Source organism: Lynx rufus, unplaced genomic scaffold, assembly GCF_022079265.1.
Source record: "Lynx rufus isolate CCGP_SWC_20201006 ecotype Redwood Valley unplaced genomic scaffold, mLynRuf1.p SCAF_5, whole genome shotgun sequence".
NCBI lineage: Eukaryota > Metazoa > Chordata > Mammalia > Carnivora > Felidae > Lynx > Lynx rufus.
In genome coordinates this window covers 131,522,087-131,546,735 of record NW_025814867.1, presented here as the reverse complement: position 1 = coordinate 131,546,735, position 24,649 = coordinate 131,522,087, and the positions used below count along the sequence as shown (strand labels likewise).

The 24,649-nt window shown below is 35.8% G+C and overlaps 1 protein-coding gene across 1 annotated transcript in view; it reads right to left on the bottom strand.

Annotated features, from left to right (window-relative positions):
* Positions 1 to 8,376: 8,376 nt before the first annotated feature.
* LOC124527277 (60S ribosomal protein L9-like) overlaps positions 8,377 to 24,649 on the bottom strand; it is a 79,706-nt gene continuing 63,433 nt past the window's right edge. Inside the window, 2 exon segments of the mRNA XM_047100463.1 lie at positions 8,377 to 9,051; positions 12,316 to 12,397. Of these exon segments, the coding sequence (XP_046956419.1) occupies positions 8,377 to 9,051; positions 12,316 to 12,397 (757 nt within the window).

The following is a 24,649-nucleotide window of genomic DNA, read 5'->3' as shown; positions in this document are numbered from 1 at the left end:
TGTTATTTTATATTTTCTGGATATGATTATGGCTTTATCAGTCTTTATGATGCTCTTCTTCTCCATCCTAACACTATGCTAAGTTTTTATACAGAGTGACTCATTGAATCCTCATATAAACCCAACTTGGTAAAGACTATTATTCACATTTTATAATTAGAAAAGGGAGGCGCAGAAATTTAGGTAGCTTAGCCAAGATCATGCATCTAGAACAGAGGTCGACACACTTCTTAAAGGGCTAGCGAGTAAATATCAGATGTGCTGCCATAAGGTCTCGGTCACAACCATTCCACTGTGCTGCATAGTGCAAAAGCATGCAGAGACAATACTCAAGCCAGTGAACGTGGCAGTATTACCCAAACAGGTGGCAGGTTCACTGGCCATAGTTTGCCAACCCTTGACCTACCTACAAAGTAGTAAAGCAAGATTCAAGTAAAGTCTACGCCTTTAATAATTAAACTGTCATACAATAGGGGAAATGCAATAATTGTGGTTCTCCTTCCATAGTCTGGGCTCACTCATTCTCAAATATTCTTTTGGGTCTCTATACAGTCTAGTTCTAAAGAAACTTACCAGTTAATGTGAATTGTCGCTTACAGTGATTTGGTGGGCAAACAGTTATGGATTCCTAGGGGGCATAAATAAGGTAGGTAACTTTTCTAACAGAATGGGATTTAGCCCCTTCTTGTCAGGATAGATGTGCAGACCTGAAATTTAGAAGGCAATACTCAGCCTTCCAAAATGGAGAGAGAAAGAAGGAGATGATATTGGGCCCATTTTTAATTTAGAAATATTTAGTTTAACAAGTCCTATGATCTCAATATTTTTCCTTAATTTCCAAATTATTGTCACTTGGTGAATTTGTCTCATAAGTATAAAAACATTGGGCAATATGGCTGTACTCATTTTAAATTGCCTAAAATTCAAAGTTGTGAGAAAAAAATATTTCAACAATATTTAGTTTTCCTTGAGTTCATGAAGTAGCATTGAAAAATAATCAACAAGTTGTGCCAGCTTTTTGATTTTTAATAGTAGGTCTTTAGCAGAATTTATTTGACAGCTGCATCCATGAATACAGAATGAACCAAGGTTACATAAGACTGCTAAAATAATTGAGCAGTTACATGATCTATGGGCAGGAAAAAGAAGAGTCAGAAATTTAAACTCAGTCTTAATGTTACTGTGGCCCAGTCAAATGACCTTGAGCCAATTCTCTCTAAATCTGAATCTTCCACAGGAAAATGGCATTAATATCACCTGCTAATGTACCAGGGCTACTGTGAAACTTATATGAAAAAATTCATGAAGTTACCTTGTAGATTTAAAACACTATATTCATTAAGGTAGGCTTCTAAGACTTACAACTTATTTTTACAAAGAAAAATATCTTTTTTTTTCCTGTATCTTTTACAGGCCTGTAATTTTCACCAGAAACGTAGAAAAGAGGACACCCAGAGTTCCAGATCTTTGCCAGCCCATCACTGTGAAAAAGCAAAGTCAACCCATAATCCTATTACCATTTCATTTTTCGAGACCTATAAAACTTTTTCCTTGCTATCAATAATCACCAACATTTCTAAATGCTCCATTTACTAGATTCCTAAACTTTTTCTAAGACTAAAGAGTAAATAACAGTAACATTTATAGAACAGAAGTCATTTAAGTAGTTTTCACAAACCAATGGACTAAAATTTTAGCTAGATTTCTAAGAAATATCGTAAAGACACTGCAGCAGATTGTGTTATTTTCTGTAAATATTTGCAGCCCATCTCTTGGGAAAGATTATATTCCCCCACTTCACTGATGTCAATCTTGGTCATATGACTTGTGAAGAGTGAGCAGAAGTGGCATGTGCCACTTGCAAGTAGAAATTTAAGGGCCATTGCAGTCTGCCAGTTTCTTTTTACTTCTGTGCTAGACCAGAATATTCCAGATAAGGGCTCCATCAACCAGGGGTCCAGAGCGAATACAACATGGAGCAGCACTGGGACCAACCCAGGAGACTATGTAGAATAAGTGAGAAGTAAACTTTTGTTCATGTTAGTCACTGATATTGTGGGTCACCTGTTACCACAGGATAACCTAGGCTATTGTCCTAAATGACTAATTAGAGGATGTAAAAATCCTGTTATATTCTGTGCCTGGACCTTTTAATTATAATGATATAAAGATGGCAGTAGCAAAAAATAACCTCATTTATTCAGAAAGAAGCATTTCAATGTTTCCTATAGGTTAATACAATTAAGACAGTATATAAGACTAAATTTTGTCTGCACTGAACAACAGAAGTGTTGCAAGGGATTCAGAATCCTAAAGAATTTTTGAGTGATTTACAGGATACAAAAGCATGTAACCAGAGGATCACATCCAGAAATAATGTTGGCCATTATTTAGGGATTATCTTTAACCCGGGAAAATGGGGCACTCACCATCCTTTTTTCTTTTTCTCTTTTTTAGCCAAGAAACTTCAAAATTATTTTCAAGGAAAAAAGAAGTGACTTTCAAAAGGCATTAGCAAAACTCCATAGATTTCCTAAATCCAAAGACTAATAATATATACAACATTTCCTTGCCTAAAAGCTATGTCCTAATATGACACAAGTCCTGTCAAGATTTCTGTTTTTAATAAAAAGTTAATCACGTTTAAACATAATATCTCTAATATCTGGCTCAACACAAGAAACATACAATTTCAGGGATAACATTAGATATGCTTTGCAATATCAAGAAACTATCAACACAGTATCAAGGATACCCTGCCCTCTACTGTCAGTATTAAAATTTTACATGTTTAACTAAATAGCTAAATCACTGTATTTAAAATCCCTCCACACTGTGGTGTTTAAACATTGTTTCTATTCTATTAGCTCTTTTCTTATACAATTTAACATGTATGTTCACTTAAACACTAAAGCTAATTAATCTTTTCCTACTGCTCCTCAGAAAAGGAACTCAGAATGCTTTAATGCTATTTAGTCATTTCTCAACTTGGAGTCTCTTGTTATTCCACACGAATTTCTCTTACTTTAACCCCATCAATTATAAAATGTAATTATTTCAGTATGGTAAATGTTTGCTTATCATCACACAGGTATTTCCTATTTTATTTAATCGCGATTCCTCCTTGCATGTTAGACCTTCCTTCGAAATCACTTCGTATTTAATGCAGATCTGCTGATGTGAAAGGCTCTCCATTTTTATTTGCAGAAACCTCTGGTTTGTTCTTCTTATTTAAAGGTTCAGAAGTATACAATTCCAGGTAAACAATGATCTTCCCTGACAACTTGAAGACATTATTCTCCAGTCTTCTAGCTCCCTTTGTTGCTGTTGAAACCACTCACCTCCAAACTCCAGCTGGCCTCTCTGGCTCCATTTAGCAATATCTAAGCTCTTGTCACTGCCAGCTAAAGGGAATTTTCCAGAGTTTTATTGGGAAATCTCACTTTTTCATTGGTTCTCCACACCACCTGTACTGTGGGTTCCTCTGTTCTGTTCCTGTCTGAATCTGTCATTTATTATGGTTTCTAGAATTTTCCTACAAATGTGATCTCTAAAAGTTAGCTTAAAACATGTGCAGAGTTAAAGGGTATGGTTTACACCATCTGCATTTATGTCAATGAAGAGGAAACATGTTCATGCATCACCATTTTGTATTTTACATTACCTTGGTGTTCTATATACATATTGATGGTGGTCTTGTATAATAATATTTAAATTTTTGAAAAATCACATACTTGTATTTGTCTCAAAAAATGGAATGTTCCCTCAATTATCATATTTTTGTGAGTTACATGCATGTACTATTAATCTTAATATTAAATAGTATCATTTTTAGAAAAATAAATTTAAATATAATATATGGAATAGATTTTGCATATAATCTGAATTGCATGTACCACCAGGTGTCATAAAGGGTCTTAGAAACTTATTTATGCAGGCTTCCCATTGAGCAATCCATCTGACAGTAGAGCTAGCTCTGTCCTTTGGACACTCTAGATATTTTCAGACCCTTTTTAGATAATTCAAGAAATAAGTCTGAATGAATGCACACAAAGTATTATTTTCAATTACTAAATAAGTTACCACTTAAATAACATTATGTCGCAGCCAACATGCAAAGGAAATAGGTGAAATACTCCTACTAGTTAAAGTAATCCTCACTAATTCAACAAAATTTGTTTTGTACCTGCAAGGTGCTCGACAGAGATACAAATGACAGACCAGTAAAACGGTGGACCTGTCTGAGGTCACAGATTGTAGTCTCTTACACAGACCAACAATTATCAAGCCAGTAGAGTAAAGCGTGATGAGAGCCACAATACAAAAAGTACAGCACATTATGTGAGTACTTAATTTTAGAAACATTTTGTAAAGATTCAGGCTCTTATGACTGGGCTTGAGATCACACCATAGATAGAAACTTGAAAAGCATCTGTTTTCTTTCTTAGCCCTGAGAATCACGTCATAACTCGTTTGTTCCCTCTACATTATTTGAAATCCTAGATGGCCACTAAAAACAGTTCATGAAAAATTAAAACTTATTAAAAATGTTAGTGATGATTTACAAACAAAGCTGGGTACGGATAGTTGCAAGTCAATACAATTTTGAAAGGACATCTGCTGTGATGGATGGCTTCACTCAAAGTGCAGATTATTGGAGATTTGGTAAATCATACAAATATATCAGAGTTCTCTGAAATCAAGACAGAGTGAGAACACACAACTAAAAATAGGCAGTAGATGATATATGAACCAAATATACTTTTAAAAGTGTATGTAGCAGTTTAAATGTAATTGGTGTAACATAAGCCTGCGCAAACTTAAAAAGCATACAAGGTCATCAGGATTAGAGACTCATTAAACTACAGGTTCTATTTTAAGTAAAACAACCCAGTAAGTACCATTTTGCAATGAAGTGAAATGACCCATTTCCTTTTTCTTTGTCTTAACACAGGAAAGTTAAGGTAGCAGGGGGTAATCCATACACATACTCTAAGAGGTATGTAGTGATGTGTTTGGGAATTTACCAAGTTGGAGTAAAAATAGAGCTCATCTTCCTGGCACAGAGATTTACCTAAGTGCATATAATTGAAACATTTAGATAGATTATATAGAATACACATATTTGTATAACATGTTGTGATTGGATATATGACTGCATGGATATGTAACTACTATTTATGTCTGTGGTTGGCCATGTCTGGCTGTGGCCTTTTCTTGGGGGTAGGTGATCACAGCCTATTTGGGTATATTTCAAGAGATCTAAAACAACTGTTACTACGTAGGAGCACTCAATCAGACACAGAAGCCTAGGTCTGAGGATCCCTCTTACACTAAATTGATGGCTGTGGACAAGGCCCTGAGCCTCTGGACTATTGGTCACAGTGTCCAAATCCCTAAAATGGGATCTCTGAGGCCCTTCCTACTCTCACTTTCTGTGTTCCTGTGTGGCTTCTGATGTTTATTGAGTCTCAAAAGCACAAGAAATCTACCTTCCTGACAAAAGTTGTTGAGTACCCTAATGTACTAATGAACTATGTTTATTCACTGCCGGCACATGTTGAAGGCATTTATAAGGTTGGTGGCAACTGAGAACAGTTGACCAGGGTCACCAAGGGATACATGTATATAAGTATCTACACTCAATATTGTCTTTTATTAATCTTCTAATATTTATTATTAGTCCGTTTATTCATAAAATCATTTCATCCCAGACTGTAAACCTTACACTGTAAGAATTATACTCTATTCTGCCATCCAGACAGCAAGTTCTCAGCAACTTCTTAATTAACCACTAAGCCAGCTTTAAAAATAATCAAGCAATTGGCACCTAGAGTATTTCCCTGCTTTACTTCAGACAAAACTCTGAGATATATTTCTTAAATATAAAATAAGAAGTTAAATAATATTTCTCACTTTTATTCTGACCCACAGTAGTTCCTGGAGAAAAAAGGTAAAGAAAAGAAAAAGAGTGAAACATTTCATTCCAAAACAAGGGTGGGCAGTACTCTCTCATTTTATTAATACAAACCCGTACCTGTCATTTTCATGTTAAACATTTATTAGCAGTAAATTGGTACATAAATTATTGCTAGGGAAATTTTTCATGAGGAAAATAGCCTTTAAAATAAATCTTGTGTAGTGTATAAGAATATATGCATAAGGAGATGGAAAGCATCTCCCAGAGGAGAAACTTGTCTGAGCTCTTAGGTATGAATATAAAAAATCTCCCCTCATTTCACCTCTTTCCTCAGGGCCAGACTGTTCCATGAACTGGGCCCATTCCAACCTGAATATACTTAATATGAATGAACATTATAGCAAATGTTAACAAGGCCAAATTCTGCTACCACAAAAATTTTAAAACAAATAATCACCGTAAGGAAAATAGTCATAAACCCTGGCTTATGGCCCATGCTTGGTTGAGTTTTTAAAATATGCTTCTCAAAATAATTCCACACCATTTTATCAAGTTCTTAACACTCATTACTCCAGTGGCTTTTAAGTTTTTACTCTTCTAGTAAAAAATATATTTTACATCATGGCCAAATATATGTATGTATATACACATACGCATGCACATGAACATATACATATATATCTAGAGTTATATATATGAACTTTATATATTTGTATCTATATATATGAAATTATAAAGCGGGAAAATGTTTTATAAAACATACCTACCCTTACTGCATGCTATATACGATATTTTATATTCTATTCTATTTTCCTTTAAAAAAGGCTGTTTGAGTCCAGTTAAATGATTTTGCAACTCAGCACTATATCATAAACCAATGCACATTAGAAAACAAATAGGGACAAAATATTTTCCCCAAGAACATGGAGTAAGAGCAAACGAAGAGGAAAAAAGAAATGGGGTAGAGAGAAAGAAAAGAAAAAAAAGGGCTGAACATTCAATATTCAGGACAGTCATAGAGCACTTTGGAAATGGATATGGCCAAAGAGAAGAAAAGATCATCAGCTAAAAAAAGAGAAAAAATTACAGAAAATTGATCTTTAGGGTTTAAAAAATTCAAACAACCTTTCCCCCCAGATATATGAAAACGAACAACTTCAAAGATTAACCATTACATTTAGTTGATGCATAAACTATGTACAAACCACAGGCCAGCTGGAAATCAAGATACCCTTGTGATTCTTTATTCCTTCTCTGAATTCATTTTCTGCGCTTTCCTTTCATGCATGCCTCTCCAGCTGCATTGGCTTCCATGATGTTCTTAGAAGCTTCAGATATGATCTCAAGTCATGTCCTTTATATTGGGCTCTTCTATTTGCTAGAAATGCTTTGAAACAATCCCCCTAATACACCAAGATACTTCTAATGGCTTGTCTCTCAGTTCCTTCAATGGTCTTATCTGTTCAAACTACTAAAATTAGAATACCTTTCCTAATCTCTATACCTCTTTCCTGGTTATCTGATCCATGGCAGTTATTAACTTGTCACCATCTGTGTGATTCTCACCCCCACGAAAATGTAAATTCCATCAGTGCAGAAATTTTGGGTTTGGTTTTGTTTTTTGGCTTTTTTTAAGGTTCCACTTTTTTTAGCTTTATGGAGCTTTAATTGATAAATTGTAAGATATTTATAATGCACAATATGATGCCTTGTTATATGGTATATATTTTGAAAGGATGATTCTCTTCAACAAGTAATTGAGAAATACATCATCTCACTTTTTTTTGTGAGAACATTTCTGTTCCAGTCTCTTAGCAAATTTCCTTTATACAATATAGTCACCATATGATACATTAGATCATCAGAACTTACTCCTCTACTAAGCAGTTGGTACTCAATATTCACTTGTCGAATAAATCAATATAAGTTTCACTTTGTACTGAACACTTGAAACTTTTAAATTTGTACCTAATCTACAGATTGATAATCTCTAAATTCCCTTTTGGTTCTAAAATTGTATGCCTCTTACGTGAACATATGCTCAGTCTGCTTGATGATCACTTTCCTGATTCATTGTAGCCAAGTTAGTTCTTGCCCTCCTCTTTCCTCTTTTCTCCTAGAGCTCTCCATTCTTGGTTATAATATTAACATTAATCATATTTTACCACAAATTAGACCAGGAGTTAATCAAGGGTAAGGTGTTTTTTTATGTTTCTTCACATCGTCACTGTAATATACAATGGTGTCTAACACTCGTAGTGTTGAGTTTTCAATAAATACTGATTCAGTGGGTGAGACTTTGATGAAACAATGCTTTAGGGGCCAGAAGAGAGAGAATGTTTCTTTGTTTATTTTGCCTTTTCCCCAAATTAATACAGCCTTTCTTGCATCTTTAAAATATTACAAATAAGTCTGAAAAATCATCTGTCACCTTGCTGTTTCTGTAGCTGGACAACTTAGATCTTATTCATCAACCTGTGAACTGTTCCTTTTTCAGAAACACAGATACTATCCAAAAGCTTTCTGATATCCTTGATTTTAACTGTTGTGGCTTGCTGAATCAAAGCAGCTGAATGTGATACAAGTTCAATGTCATTCCCTTTAAGAATTAACCCCTCTTTCGGGGCTTGATATACAAAACAAGCAACACTTGGCCTCATCTGAACCCTGCATATGTATTTTTCACCCAAGAAATTTCAGATTTCAACAAGAGAACCATTCCCCTGGATAACAACGTTGATGGGGAAGTGAGCATACACAGACCCCATCTTGCAACAGAAGCCCCATGTAACACCCTTGACCATGATCTGTATATGACTACAGATAGTGCACACGGTAGCCAGTTCTTTTCTATTTCCCCACCATTTGTCAACATGGAGCCTCTTCTTTTTCTTTCCAGGAAGACTGAGTTCTACATTGATGTGATTGAAGTCCCTTCCCAGGGTTCCTCTGGGGCACTTCACAATAACAGTGCATCCCTTCAGAATGATGTGGACATTTTCTGGAATGTCGACAGTCTGATTGCTGAGAATCGTCTTTATTCTTGTAGTAGATGTGGCAAAGAGAGAGCATCTTTCGTCATCATGTTCTTGTAGCCCATCTCTTTGTTTATTTATTTTTTTAACATCTACCTGAAGAGCATAAGTGCGAATTATCTCTATAGTAGGTCATTGAGAAACTATGTTAGATTTCCACTATTCTCCGGTCTTGAAACCCAAGCAACCAAGCACCAGATTTTTTCTTCTCTAGCATGTTTTCCTTTGGAGGAATTTAAAAGTCATCATATCCTCTACTGGACTGTTAGGAAATTAGAAGTATCATTTAAAAGGACAGAAGCATATCTAAGTCTTAACAGATAAGTGAGAACTAATTCTAAAGATTTCAAGAAATAGATATTGCCTGAAACCCATATTTTTTTAGTTTATTTCAATAATTTTTTTGAAAAGAAACAAACTAGGAAATACTTATCACTGAGCATCCTTTTAATTGTTTACTCTAACTAACAATATTTTAAGAAATAAAGGGAAAGACATAACTTTGTAGGATAAAATAAACTTTAAAGGATTTTGGTCTAATCTTAAACAGTAAGAGTTCTGTATTTAGTTTAAAACTTACCTGTTGTGCATATGGAATAAACTAAACTTATTTGCAGTTGGATTTTCTCCTCTTTGAAAATATCTCACCTTCATTGAAGCAAAATTCAGAGTTCTCTTTAGTTCATGTTTTTTTAACCTTTCAAAACTAAAAGTACTGTTTCACCCCAATCGTGTGTTCCAGATATATTCAAAAGGTATAAAATCAATTATAATACTAATAGTACTCACAATCTAAACATGTGCTTAAGTTAAAGGAAGATCTTACAAGAATTTATTTGGAATTTGCATTCAAAGGCAAAATAAAGTTGAGGGTTAGGGATTTTTCTGATAGAAGTTTGTCTTTACATTGAAAATAGTCATTATTTTTGAGAAAGAATTTATGTTTTTTATCACAACTGGGGAAGGATGAAATCAAAAACCTTATTTTAAAATGTCTTCTTCAGGGCACCTGGGTGGCTCAGCTGGTTGGGCGTCCAGCATGGCTCAGGTCATGATTTCGTGGTTCGTGTGTTTGAGCCCTGCAGCAGGCTCTGTACTGACAGCCCAGAGCCTGGAGCCTGCTTCAGATTCTGTGTCTCCCTTCTCTGCCCCTGCCCCACTCACACTGCCTCTCAGAAGGAAGGAAGGAAGGAAGGAAGGAAGGAAGGAAGGAAGGAAAGAAAGAAAGAAAGAAAGAAAGATCTTCTCTAAGCCAAACAAAGTTATGCTTTGATTGGAGGATTCAATTATCTGAACTACTCAAATCAATATTTTCTAAATTTTTCAAAATGATTAACTGTTGTCGTATAAAACTTTCCTCTAAATAGCTCAATCATTCTCCTAGTGAAAGTGGAGGACTTTGAGAGTATCTCTCTAGACCATCCCCAAGCTCTGTTGGACACTCACACCTCCTATAATATTCTTTATCAAGCAACTTTTACCATTGTGTATCAAGTTTTAAAGAGCAAAAATCTTGTTTTCTTACATAAAGGAGTAACAAACAGCAAAAATAATTAAACTAAAATAAATGTTACTAGAGTATGAAAAGTGTGCTACACAGGATGATCCATGTTTTATAGGGCTGAAACTAATTCTATTTGAGGGATATTTTTTATGAAAGAGAATATAAACTTACAAATATAAAATTAGACATGTATGTAAACATTTAGAATGAGAAAATAAATAAAACTGCAATTTTTTTTTAGATTTTTAAAAATTTTTTTAACATTTATTCATTTACGAGAGACAGAGAGAGACAGAGTATGAGCACGGAAGGGGCAGAGAGAGGGAGACACAGAATCTGAAACATGTTCCAGGCTCTGATCTGTCAGCACAGAGCCCAAAGTGGGGCTCAAACTCATGAACTGCGAGATCCTGACCTGAGCCGAAGTCGGACGCTCAGCTGTCTGAGCCACCGAGGTGCCTCAAACTGCAAAATTTTAAAAAGCTGAACACAAACTATGAGATCAGCTAATTCTAGTATTGAGACCAGTCTTTTCTCTAGTATAATTGAAATTATATTGAAATTATTATTGAAATTTTATTTCAGTATTGATCGTTGAGAAAACTTTTATCTTCACAACTTGTTATTGGTAATGCAATACAAATATTTAGGGTTGGTATCCAATTTTGAGAAACTTTTATCAAGTTTCTTTCCTAGAAACAAGATTTCAGAGGTTCCTGGGTGGCTCAGTCAGTCAAGCATCCAATTCCTGATCTCAGCTCCGGTCTTGATCTCAGGGTCATGAGTTTAAGCCCCATGTTGGGCTCTGCACTGGGTCTGAAGCCTATTTATAAATAAATAAATAAATAAATAAATAAATAAATAAATAAATAAATAAATTCAGACATTTCAAATATGCAAATGTACATTGACCATCTCATAATGATGTCCAATCAGCAATGAATTTAAGTCTTTTTCCAGTGGGTTCGTATGACTCATTGCTTTTTATTAATATGATTATCTGACAATTCTGTAGCTATTCACTCCCTTGTCCTAGAAAATATCTCCCTCTTTTACTAAGTTACTATTTTAGGTATGATCTCAACATGTTTTTTTACAATTTACCTCTCATTGTCAAAATAATATTAGGTAATTTTATTTAATTTACTTAATTATTCCTCCCCCTTTTCCTTTTGTTTGCATATTTTATTATTTTTACATGAATTTTCTCTAACTTTTAAAAATAAATGTCTCAAGTATCTATAATTTCTCACTTGTTAGATCAAAGCATTCCAAAATGTATTTCCATATAATAGCTAAATCTCTCCCCCTTAGCCTTATCCTAAAAATGCTCTAGTGACTTCACTGAGTAGAACAAGACTCAAATCATAACTAATTGCAATTGAACTGTCTTTTGCTTCACAGTAAATATGCATTTATGGTATGGAAAAATGGAAAAGAAAACCAAATTGTGCTAGGTAAGCTCAAGGAAGGCATCACAAGGTACATGAATATGGATGCCAACTCTTAGAAAATAAGGCCACGTTCATGAGGTAGGGAAGACTGTGGGCAAGAATTTGTGCAAAAGTTCAAGCCTCACAGCACTAACCACAAACTCAAGGTTCTGCCCTGACATCACCATTTTTCTCTTCTGGTTAGTTACCCAGCATCCTTGTTTCCCAATTCCCACCTACTCACGTACCGTAGCACTTGTGGTTATTGTAACTTAAGGACAATTAAGATAAGCCATGTGACATACAAATTTCTAGGTGAAAACAGAATAAAAGCACTTTAAGATTTTGGTAAAGACCCTGAAAAGAATGTATTTGAAACATATGAAACCATGAAGGACATGTTTGTTTTCAAGTCCATGGTACCAAAATGGAACCATGTTCTGGAGACTTAAAGGAGGCCACTTGTGGAAAATGAAAGCACACCCTCTCAGTGGGCTTCATCAGCCTGAAAGGTGACAAACATTAAAGTCAAGAATTTCAAGAAAGCTTAAATGACATCATAGATGAGAGATCTGTATAAAAAAGAAATTGTATCTACTTCTAATAAGCTTCTAATGTCTACTCTTTGTGATAAATATCAAAGAAAGGATATGCCATCCTCTCCACATACATGATCTTATCAAAGTCAGATGCTCTGGACTTGGATGGGCTTTTGGGGAGATAATATGATTCTGATGTTCTTAGTTTCTCAAACATCTTTAAAGCCCCTTAGAAAAATAGATATTGACATCAAATTTCAAATATTAGGAACACATGCATAGTGCACATATCTTTTTTGATCAAGGTGATGGTTAATTTTATGTGTCAGCTTGACTGGGCGACACAATGCCCAGATATTTGGTCAAACATTATTCCGGGTATGTCTATGGTAGTGTTTTGGGATTTGGAGACTAACATTTGAATCTGTAGGCTGAGTAGAGCAGATTACCCTTCCCAGTGGGCCTCCTCCAGTCTGTTGAAGGCCTGAATAGAACAAAAAGGCTGACCCTCCCATTAGAAACAGGCAACTCCTCCTGCCTGATTAGTGGATCATTGGTCTTTTTCTGCCTTCAAATTAACTGAAATATTGTCTCTTCTTGGGTCCTGAGTCTACCCCCCCTTTCTCCTGGTTCTCAGGCCTTCAGACTTGGACTGGAACTACATCAGAGGCTCTCCTGGGTCTCCAGCCTTCTGACTGAAGATCTTGGGACTTCTCAACACCAATTTTTGCATGAGCCAATTTCTTACAATAAAATGTTTCTCTCTTTCTCTGTAGATATATATAGATATATGGATAGGTAGATAGATTGATCGATCTAGAGAGAGAGAGTTTTGTTCTGTTGATTCCTGTTTCACTGGAGAATCCTAACTAATACAACTTATATAAACATGCAGAATTTAATAAGGTATCTAAGAAAAAGATGTTTAAATTAATATTCACACATACTTAATCTAGTCTGTATGTTTGGCCAGAGATATGGCATAAGGGAACAAAGGCAAATCCAATCTATCAACATACAATCATGGAAGTTAAATTTGGCCTACTTTACAGATAAGGAAAATGATATACAGTGAGTTTAAACATTTTCCCAAAGATTTATAGCAGTCAGTGATAGAACCATAAGTAACACCTTTTCTGAATTCTAGGCTAGTGTTCTAGCCTTTATAGCAGGCTACTAATTTCACACTTGATTCTTTTTACATTTCAGTGGTTTAATATGTAAAATGATCTCTGACGCTAACTCATACTCACCACTTCATTTATGGTACACCAATCCTCTCTTTAGAGCGAGGGTGTTCTACTAAACAAGACAGGTCGTTGGGCTGGACGAGAAGCATGCTTATGTTTTGGGGGAGGTATGGCAGTGAAGGGCCAGGAGAGATGAGCAGAATGCCTCTGGCTCATGAGAGTCAGTCACAGAGAACACTTTGTTGTCCACTCTAAGATGGGAAGGGCATAAATATGAGCTGGTGCCAAGGTACTCAACTGCAAGGAGCGGGGAGGAGGTGAGATGCCAAAGCCTACAGAGAGGCATTATCCTGGTAGCCTCCTTAAATCACCCCATTTCCAGAGAGGGCTCTGGTGACCTGAACATGCCATAAACAAAGTGGACACTGCCACTACTAAGAAGCACAAAAATTTGTTTCAAGACACTTTCCCTGAATATTCTTGTATGAGGCCCTCACTGTCCATCAACGAACTGCTTTTGGTAAATTTTACCGCTGCGTTATTCAATTTTCACATCCTTGGAAGTCTCACTCAATATTTAATGATACACTGGCTTGGCAAAATAAAAGAAACTGTAGATTATTCCTGCAAAACACATCTGCTTGCTACAGAAAAAAAGTGTGGAAAGAAAAGTAAGACATTGATTCAAATTTCCCTATATAGTTTTTAAAGCCAGTTGAAAAAAAAAATCCTATCAAAGAATACTTTCTAATTTCTAAGAAAGCAAATAAAACAGTCATTTGGTAAGTGTATTTATCAAAACTAGCTATACATTTTAAGTCAAATCTATAATAAAAGATTTATTTATATAACTGATATGTTCAGTATATTGTCCCTATTCTATGAATTCTAGCAAGATTTTGAAAGTTTAAATTATCATAGATGTTTACAGTTATATGTTTTGCTGTGATTAATTTTACCTTGGGTCCTGGTCAGAAACGCACCTACCACCCGTTATAATTGTTCCTGTGGGAAAAATCAATCTTCTTGACAATGAAATAAGTCATGACAATTTCCATGAACATCCTCTAGTGAAAAACGAGGGGAGCTTGTTATGTGCCTCTACCACATAGAAAGGACCAGAGGGAGCAATATCCTAGTGTTTACTTTGGATAAATCATTCAGATTTTATGAGTCCTTGCATAGATCCATTCCCTGTGTCAGAACCAGCCATGTGTCCCTAAGGGGGGTTCACAGCCCTGCAGGTGCTGCCTGTCCATAGGCAGGAAGGTCAATATACGAGACTACTTATATGAAGCATTTGACATACTCTATGGTCAGTAAGCTGTGAATCCTAGGATATATTCAAGAGCTAGTTATTAATGATCCTAACTTTAGACTCACTTCTGATGCCTCTCTCTCTCTCTCTCTCTCTCTCTCTCTGGGGATGAATGAGGGATAAATCTAGGTGGGTACACAAATGGAATCAAACGCTTAATCTGGATGGTGGTGAGATATCCAAAAAGAGAAGCAATTTTGTTAGAAATATTCAGATAATGAAGAATAAACTATATTATATACACAAAAGTTATTTTTCCAGAAGGATCTGTGGTTTACAAGGTGTTGTAACATCTGGATATTTATTTTCTAACTCCTCTCTGTCATAAAGCCAAAAAACCTAAATAAATATATCAAGACTTAACAAATAAGGCTCTACTCAAGACTTTCCTTCCCACATGATGCTAACTTCCATTCTTACCCATCGCACCAACCACTTAATGCAACCAGTCTATCAGTTCCTTATCTGGAGTCTTGGACATCTAACAGTGGATATTGATTGGTAAGTGAAATGAAAAATTTTGTAAAAGATGTGGAGTTTCATGAGGTCTGTGAAAATGATTTTGAAGGACTGATTTTAGTATATGCACAGAAACTGACAATGAAAATTTGGCTGGTTTACTCTAGCTAATAATCGGGGGAAAAATTGACTCGAAAGAAAATGACTAAGCATCAAAAGGTTAAGACAGGATTAGGGAAAAAGAGGATTTAGGAAACTTCTATTTTTTTTCTGAAAATATTATCAAATAGCTTTTTTCTATGCAGACACTTGTTTCCAGTTTCCTTATCTGTACATGGAGAGGAGGCTTCCTTATCAAATGAAGTAAGAATAAAAATTTACTTCCTATCCTACATAGAGGTTCACTCAACCAGTGATCTGTAACATAAAACAAGGTGGAGGGGGACCTGGGTGGCTCAGTCAGTTAAACATCTGACATTTGATTTTGGCTTGGTCGTGGTCTCACAGTTTGTGAGTTCGAGCCCCGCATTGGGCTCTGTGCTGACAGCGACGAGCCTGCTTGGGACTGTCATTCTCTCCCTCTCTCTCTCTCTCTGCCCTTCTCCTACTCTCTTTCTCTCAAAATAAATAAACAAACTAAAAAAAATGTTGAGAGAAGATATCAGAATATTAAGGGAAAGGTTGAGTGAACAAGAGGTAGTTTGAAAACCATATTTAGTATGATATATATTTGAAATTTTGCATAGCAAACAAAAAATATTTTGTATTATCAGAATAGTACGTAATAGAAACCACAGAAAATAAAGCTTATGAAATCTTCATAAGTGGAAATATGCATATAATACTGTGATTTTAGAAGGTTTATCATAATTAAAGAGAAGGAAAATTTGAGAATTTTTTTCTAAGATACATATGTAAACAGGCAAAAATATTTTAAAGTTGAGAGAAAAAAAGTAAAATGTATTTGGTCATTTGAGGTTGGACCAAGCTATTCACTCCTGTCGTTTCCTCTAATAAAATGATAAATAAGCTGATTCAAAGGTGGTGGATCTATTTTGACCTTCTCTCCCCTCCTACCTGGATACAGACCTAGCCTCCAAAATTGACTCCTTTATTTGATGAACAAGGATGGCCAGGGAAAGGCAAACACACACATAACCTCTTTGCAAGCTCAATCTATGTTTCTATGTTCCTATGAAGAAACCCTAGTGTTTAAGGCAAGTCATGTATTTACATTGGTCTTAACTATATTTATAAAAGCAAAGCAAAGTTCCCCCCCTTGATCCTATAACTCATTCTGAGTTCTGGGACGTTCGTATAAAGGTCAGCTGTCATAATTGTTCATTTATATGGGAAAGTATTTTAACATTTTTATTGAATTCTTAGGATTCCTGATACAGGGATATATAATTTCTTTTTCTTTTACTTTTTTTTTTTTTTTTTTTTTTTTTTTTTTTTTGCTAAATGCTATAGACAGGCTAGGAAACAGTACAGGATTTAAGCAACAGAACTAAGCTAGACCAGACTTTAGAGATCATCCAGTTTGTTCATTTTTATAAATACAGAAACTAAGGCTCAGGAAACGAGAGTCCCAAGCTCATGCTAACACAGCAATGCTGCAAAGTAAAAGCAAAGACTGTAGGATTTACAACCCTAGGCATCTGCACTTAAATCATTACTCCACCATTGAGAAGTGTGAGATGCTGGGCATATCATCCCATCCCAAAGGAAGATATTTTAATGTGACTAAAGTTAAGTCATTTATCCATCTATAAGATTAGAGCAATAATACCTAGTTTTCAGGATTATTGATAGAGATGTAGATAATATTTAAAACTGTTTTGGAAATGTTAACTGCTATTTTTACTTACTAGACAAAATTCTAAAAATATTGAATCTCAGCCTTTTGCTCCAAGAGTATGATGTCAGTATGAGGTTTAAAAGTCTGATTCATATTTTTCAAGTCCTTTTAGTAAAAACCTATTTCTTGATAATGTCCACCAACAATGTCATAATTAGGCCAAGATCATTGTTTGACATAGAATGGGTCTTAACAGTACAGTCAGAATGCTCCAGGACAAATTATGCAAATAATTCAGGAAATGCGGTATGCTATGGCTCTAAACTAAAGAGAAGCAGTTTATGAACATCCAAAAGGTTTTGAAAAATCCTGCAGGAAAAACAAAATCTGCATATACTAGCTTAACCAGTTTCTTTGCACACTCAAAAAGTAACATCTACTAGTATCTCCACAAACTCGTGTTACCTGGACAAACTCCTTCCCAAAAAATAACTTACAAAAGTGGTGCGGAAGGCACAAGTTAACTAAAATAATATGGATAACTGCAAAATAATGGCTTTAATTCCTTCTAAGTGTTGAGTATGTAAAATATCAAGTCAATTGACTTATTTCTACTTTGAATATTTCACAACAGGGCTCGGGGGTAGGAGCCTAGGGGGAGTCTGCCTGTGGGTTCTGAGTTATACCCTGGGGTTGTACAACATTATTAGTGTGCTAAATGACACTAAATTGCTTACATCAAAATGGTTCTATTTATTATGTGAATCTCAACCTCAATACATTATCTTTGCAAATTTCGCAAATGCATAAAAACTTCAAAGTATTAAAAGCTAAGTAGTTCAAGTGTTGTGTGAGAAATCTACAAAGTTTCACAGATTTAAAACGTGTATTATCACAAATATCAAATCATTATGTTGTACACCTGAAAGTAATATAACGCTATGTTGATTAGACTTCAATTTTAATTACCAAATCAAAGGGCAAGTTTTCTAAATGGTCCCTAAAAAGACTGTATTTTATTTTATAAAAATAAAAATCAATATTTCTTTTAAGCCCTTAAATTGCAGAAGCTTTACAATAAAGTCAACACTAGAGGGGAAAAAAGGTATTTTCTACAGGTAGCTAATATTTTACAGGCAGATTACAAACCATCACAAAACACATATTGACAGAGATTGACTGTGGCAGCCGTAACTTAATCTCAGCAGTCGTGATCTCAAACCTCTTGAGTCTCACTTCATGGTTTATGATATAGTTACATCACAATCCCTCAATAGAATTACAGCTTTGTCACTAATCTCTCCCTATCAGTTATCCTGTAAGGAAGGAAGCTGCGAGGCACCACTAGAAAGAGGCAATGGCATGAATGATTGCATTCAGTCTCTTTCCACAACAATATCTGTAAGTCTGGGAGTGATAAATGGCACCCAAGTTATAAACGAGCAACAAGGTCAGTAGCACCAAGCAGCCAAGAGTTCAAAGAAAAGTCACAATTCTGACGGGTTCAAGAAAAGGCCACATACTGCCGGCGTGCAGATAAATCCTCAGAGATGCCTTACTGCAATTACAAAACAGAATTAGAAAAGCCTGTTATGGAGGAACTAAGATTTTTGTCCAGTAATTGAACGAAGACTTTTATTAGCATAAAAGTCATTGTTTTTATGGAAAAAATGATGGATTGAATAACATTCCATGACCAGTCAAGAATCTTGGTGGAAAATCTCTTCAAATCGTTCAATAATTCTTTGACACTGAAATATATGTAACTGAACAGCACTAATTTTCTTCTTGGTCTCTTCTCCTTAATCTCTTAAAGATATCTATAGAGTCCAGAAGAGACATGGCCTCTCTAGAATTGTTTTAGGCTGTGTCTACATCTCTTTGTACACATCCTTAGATGAAGGTGATTTTTCCTTATAAATTATAATATGCAAATCTTCTAACAATATCACAAATAAAAACTACTCACAGAATGTTTTAATGTAAAGTCACCTGAGAAATCTTGTTTGACCCTTTATGTAATAGAGACCCAGAAATGTTGAGGGTCTTTCCCAAGGTCACGTCACTGGTAACTGGCAGATTAGGGTTAAAATCATTGAGTTCCTGGGGGTACTTGGGTGGCTCAGTCAGTTAAGCATCGGGCTCTTGATCTCAGCTCAGGTCTTGTTCTCAGGGTTGTGAGTTTGTCCCTGCATTGGCCCCTCAATGGGCTCCGTGCTGGGCATGAAGCCCACTTAAAAAAAAAATCATTGAGTTCCTGATGTCCACTTCTATATTCTTTCTACTTAATAAAAGTTCCAATAGCTCAAATAGTTACTGTAGTGTCGAGGTCTCTCATTGGACGTGCTATAGTCCTCAAACTTTTATGCTCTAGAGATTTGTAATAGATTTCAATAATCTTTGCTATATGTCATTTATTTGTTCATAAGGATCAAGACAAATTATACTGTATCTGAAAATTTGTTAGCCTGCTGTGATGCAAGGCTGAAAAAGAATACAAGAAGAGACAGTCTCTAAAATCTCTACTACTCCTCAGAGAAAGAGGCCTTAAAATGAATAGTCTTGAAGATATTGAAAGAGCTTCTCTCCATTTTCACTCCATTTCCTCATGAGGAGACTCACCATACTTCTGTGATGGTCATGGAGATTTCCCTTCTTATTTTGAACAGCCATGCTTAAATTAGGATATTTTAATGTTTTTATAAAATAGAACAAAAATAAAGGATAAGGAAAAATTTTGCATCCCTCCTATCTCTCATGAGTGATTAACATCAGGATTATGATTTTCACAATGCCTTTCCCTGAAGCAACAGAATATGGAATGTTAAAAAGCCACTCATTGCATCAAGCAATGGAAAGTTAAGGCCCATTTTGTATATGTGTACTTTTAAGATTCAAGATGATTTTACAAAATTTTAATAAGACACTACCAATGAAAAAATATATACTATATTTTCAACAGTGGATAAAACTAAATTAGGGCTAATCAAAGGACATGGAAGCTCTTATTATTCAAATTAGGGGACAACCCAAGAATGACTTACTTATCTTTAAAGGCTATTTTTATATGCAGTTATTTTGTGCATGTCTAATGTTCTGGAAATACTTCAAAGTGAGTATTAAATTTTTCTCATGAAGCTTTGAAGATTTATTTTCTTCATTGTGTCCCATAACTGCCTCTACAACACTTTCCAACTCACTGTGAGAGCACCTCTCTGCCTGGTATGTGATCAGGCCCAAAGAATTTCTGCAAACTTGCTGAGTCACACCTCTCCTGAATATGTATAATAATGGTTTTGCTTCAAAAGTATCTCTTTTCTTGCTATGCTAAACTTGAAAAACATAAGATGAGTATTTCAATCAAGTACCTAATTAACAAGTCTAGAACATGAAAGTGAAAAAATTTTAATGGATAATGAAAAACTTGGGCAATCAATACCCACACAGCTTCAAATACATGTGACAATTATGAACAGTTGTGTTTGGATGGGACAGTAAGATCAATAGAAAATGCAACCGCTGATGTGTTCTGTGTCCTCTAGATTCTAGAAAAATTACAGTCCAAGGCAAATCCTTCTACAACCACTTCAAAGAATCTCTGAATTCTTTCTTTGTGCTGGAATGTTCTAATTATTATGGCTAGAAAAACCAAGTTGCAGGATAATTAATCACCTCCTCCATCAGGATCAGACTAAAATAAAACAGACCTCAAGTGCCCCAGGACTTCTCTTGGCACCTTTTCTTTAATTTGAGTAGGTTCCTTCATGAATATGCAAAATACAGAATTAACCATAATTTCTTTAGTCCAAGAAATAAATTGCTCCTGCTAATTTATCATGCAAGCAATGCTGTGTGTACTGCTTTGCTCCTCTTTGGCTGTGGGAGTCCAGAGAAGCTGTCCCCCCCTCCTCACTCAGTGCCACAGTAAACGCTTCCTTTAGTCCTTGCTAAGCTAGAAAAATCTACGCTCCTTTTTCAAGGGTGGGGGACATCACAAACAGAGACATACCGGACAAAGCACTTTTCAATTTCATTAAGACTGGTATTGTAATGAGCACATTAAAGCATAAACATTGTTGGCAATCGTCTGGAGCCAAGAGACTTTTTTTAAACCTGTGGTGGATTTTATTGTTGTTTTAATGGTTTTTACCATAATGAAATTTAATGCATTACCAGGAAAAAGCCATGCCCTGTGGTAGGGCGCTGCTTATATTTCGAAACACGTTAGTGTGAAACTACAGTGAGATCTAATAATAGAAATGAACTTACCTAAAGATGTATTGATTTTTATATTAGGTCATGTTGAGAATTTACAAAGAACATCTAGTCCATGAGAAAACAAATCCTCTTGAGAATAGCATTGATTGCAAGAAGGGTAATATTAGAAAAATGGAAATCCTCTCCTCCTGAAATGGTGTGCATTCATATAATGGATTAAGTGCACTAGGTAGTTTAAGAAAGGTCATCTTTCAGATAAATGATAAATTTGATAAATTTCAGTAGATTTAATCACCCCCTGAGATTTGATCAAAGCAACAATGGGCTGAATAATAATATCCCTCTCACCCATATAATTTGTTTATTCAAAACACCTCACCCACATAATTTGCTTATTTATTCTAACTTCTGAAATTATAAATATTATTTCTATTATCATGACCTATTCAGTAAAATTCCGCACAAAATAAATGTCTATCATTTAAATACACACTTCAATCATTGGATGGTTTCAAAGAAGGTAAGATTGGCTCTTAGGCAAAAATGCCCAAAAAGAGAAGGAACAGACCGTTAAGGCAATATTTGATTCTATCTTTTACAAAAGCAGAGATCCTCCCTAGGACCTAAGAGACTAGAGAGGGAGGGTTACTTTCTTATGCCCACATTATTAGAAAGTTGGAACCAGGATTTAACTGTTTATACCTATATATTTAAAAAACATTTTGCTAACAGTGTTCTTCAGAACAGCATACATCTGCATTTTTGTCATTCTAGTTTATGTTGTGTATCCACATAGTCGATTATGTTCTTAATGTATTTTGTTTTGAAGTATTAGGTTACAGTTTTCATTTCTTTGTGGGCATGCCTCTGGACTGTTTTCCTAATCTGTAGGGATGTTCTGCTGTTCCTTACTCTCCTTTTTCCAATATTAAATTGGTATGAGACTCAACTCGCTTTTTCTGTTGCTCAATTTTAAGTAAAAAACCCTTTCAGGTCCTTTTTGAAAGAAGGGATGAACCAAGTTCATGGCTCTAGAGCTCCCTCTTTTGTTGTTTTCACAAAGTGATGAAAACAACATGGAGTCCTACCTTCTGAGAATGGTTTCCTTTGCTTTCCTTTCGTAATTTTACCTAGACAAGGAAGGCGAACTACAGCTGATGGATGAAATGTGGACCTCTGGCCTGTTTGTTGTACTGCTTTCTAGCTAAGAATGTTTTTCACATTTTCAAAATATTGTTTAGAAAAATAGAAAAGAAAAAGAGGAAGGAAGAAAGGAAGGGAGGTAGATGATCCAACAGAGACTACATATGGCCCACAATAAAGCTTGGAAATTTACTATCTGGCCCTTTTTTTCCCACCTTCTGAGTCCTGGATGAACATTTTCCTTTGGAACTTGTTGTCAATGTTCTGAGTTTGGATTCTATTACCAGAATTTTCTCCTGGTTCAAGACTGACTTGGCAAAAAGCTTCCATCTTTTAGTATCAAGAATTCTTGGGGGTGCCCGGGTGATTCAGTTGGTTAAACGACCAATTTTTGATTTCGGCTCAGGTCATGATGTCATGGTTTGTGAGACTGAGCCCTGCCTCAGGCTCTGGGCTGACAGGGTAAAGCCTGCTTGGGTTTCTCTCTTTCCCTCTCTCTCTACCCCTCCCCCACTCCTGTATTTTTCTTTCCCCTCTCTCTCTCTCAAAATAAATAAATAAACTTTAAAAAAAAGAATACCTGGGGTCCAGACCTTACAGTGGTCCCCATCCACCAACCAGTACATGAGATTCTGAGAAACCCCTCTAGTTTTGCTGTTTTCAGATTGCCTCACTTTTTGGTTGGTTTTCTGTCCCTGTATCTGTGGAAAGATTCAGAGAGAGCTGAAGGTTAGGTCAGTGCTTCCCTCTTTCCAAAATCTCAAGTTAAAATTTTTTTTAACTGAATGATGAAGAGGATTTGGAAAGATCAAGAATATTCTGCATTCTCTTTATGAAGTGGAATGATTTTTTTTCAAAAAATTTTTTAATGTTTATTCATTTTTGAGAGACAGATATAGACAGAGCATGAGCAGGGGAAGGGCAGAGAGAGAGGGAGACACAGAATCTAAAGCAGGATCCAGGCTCTGAGCTGTGAGCACAGAGCCTGATGTGGGGCTTGAACCCATGGACCGTGAGATCATGACCTGAGCTGAAGTCGGATGCTCAACCAACTGAACCACCCAGGCACCCCATGGAATGTGATTTTTTTAGAGGACCAAGTATGTGTCTAGTAAATGTTTATTAGTTTGGTTATTGTTTCTTTCTTACTTACCTTTAATAAAATATTCAACTATTTTTATATGTTAATAAAACTGATCAAATAATTACATTTCAATTTATATACCAGTCTACAATAAAATCATATTCTGCTCAGAGATAGCATAGTATTTCTACTGGATTAATCCTATGTCTCATCTAACAATGAATTCTACAGTCTCAGGGAGTTTAAGCTACTTTACTCCTTGTGTCAGATTTCCTTCCCAAAGATGAAGGATGGAAGCATAGTATGAACCATCATAATTAAATCTATTCTATGGGCATGATGGAGTCTGGTGGAGTCAATTATTATATTGGACCCATCTACAGGTAACTATACAGAATTCTGCACAAAGTATAAACAGTAGCTCTGAGGAGACCCTGGAGAGCTAGCGAGAGCAGCAAGAAATTGGGGGGCATTTGACTCTTTTATGAAAGAAAGGAGCTATACCAGGTAAAATCCTTGTTTACTAGTTTTTCACTGAGGATGTCCAGGCAACAGCTGCGGGAGGGGGTGAAGGATGCTGACACTCAAGCCAAGGCTCACATCTACTGACTGAGAAGTCAGAGAATGACGTTTGGCTGCTAAGTGGCTAAACACTGAAAGCAGAAAAATCAAAGCCGAAGACCACAGCAGGGGAGGCCTCAAAACTGCCCATAGACTTCACCGAAAATCTTGGCTGATGCCTGGGTATAGCCCCGCGGGGGGAGATGGGGAACTGCTGGTTTGCAACCTCAGAGAGTTCCACGGGTGAAATTTGAAACTGGCGGCAAGATGGAGGGCAGAGAGAGACCCAAGAGAGTGACAGCAACTCCAGATTGGAAACTGGCAGGTTTAAAAACAGCAAGGGAACTTATGAGGCTTCTCTCTTGGGTGGCTGCAAGATGAGTTGGTGTTGGCACCATGCGCCCGGATCTTGAATTTACATATAAGCTGTAACGGGAATCAGTC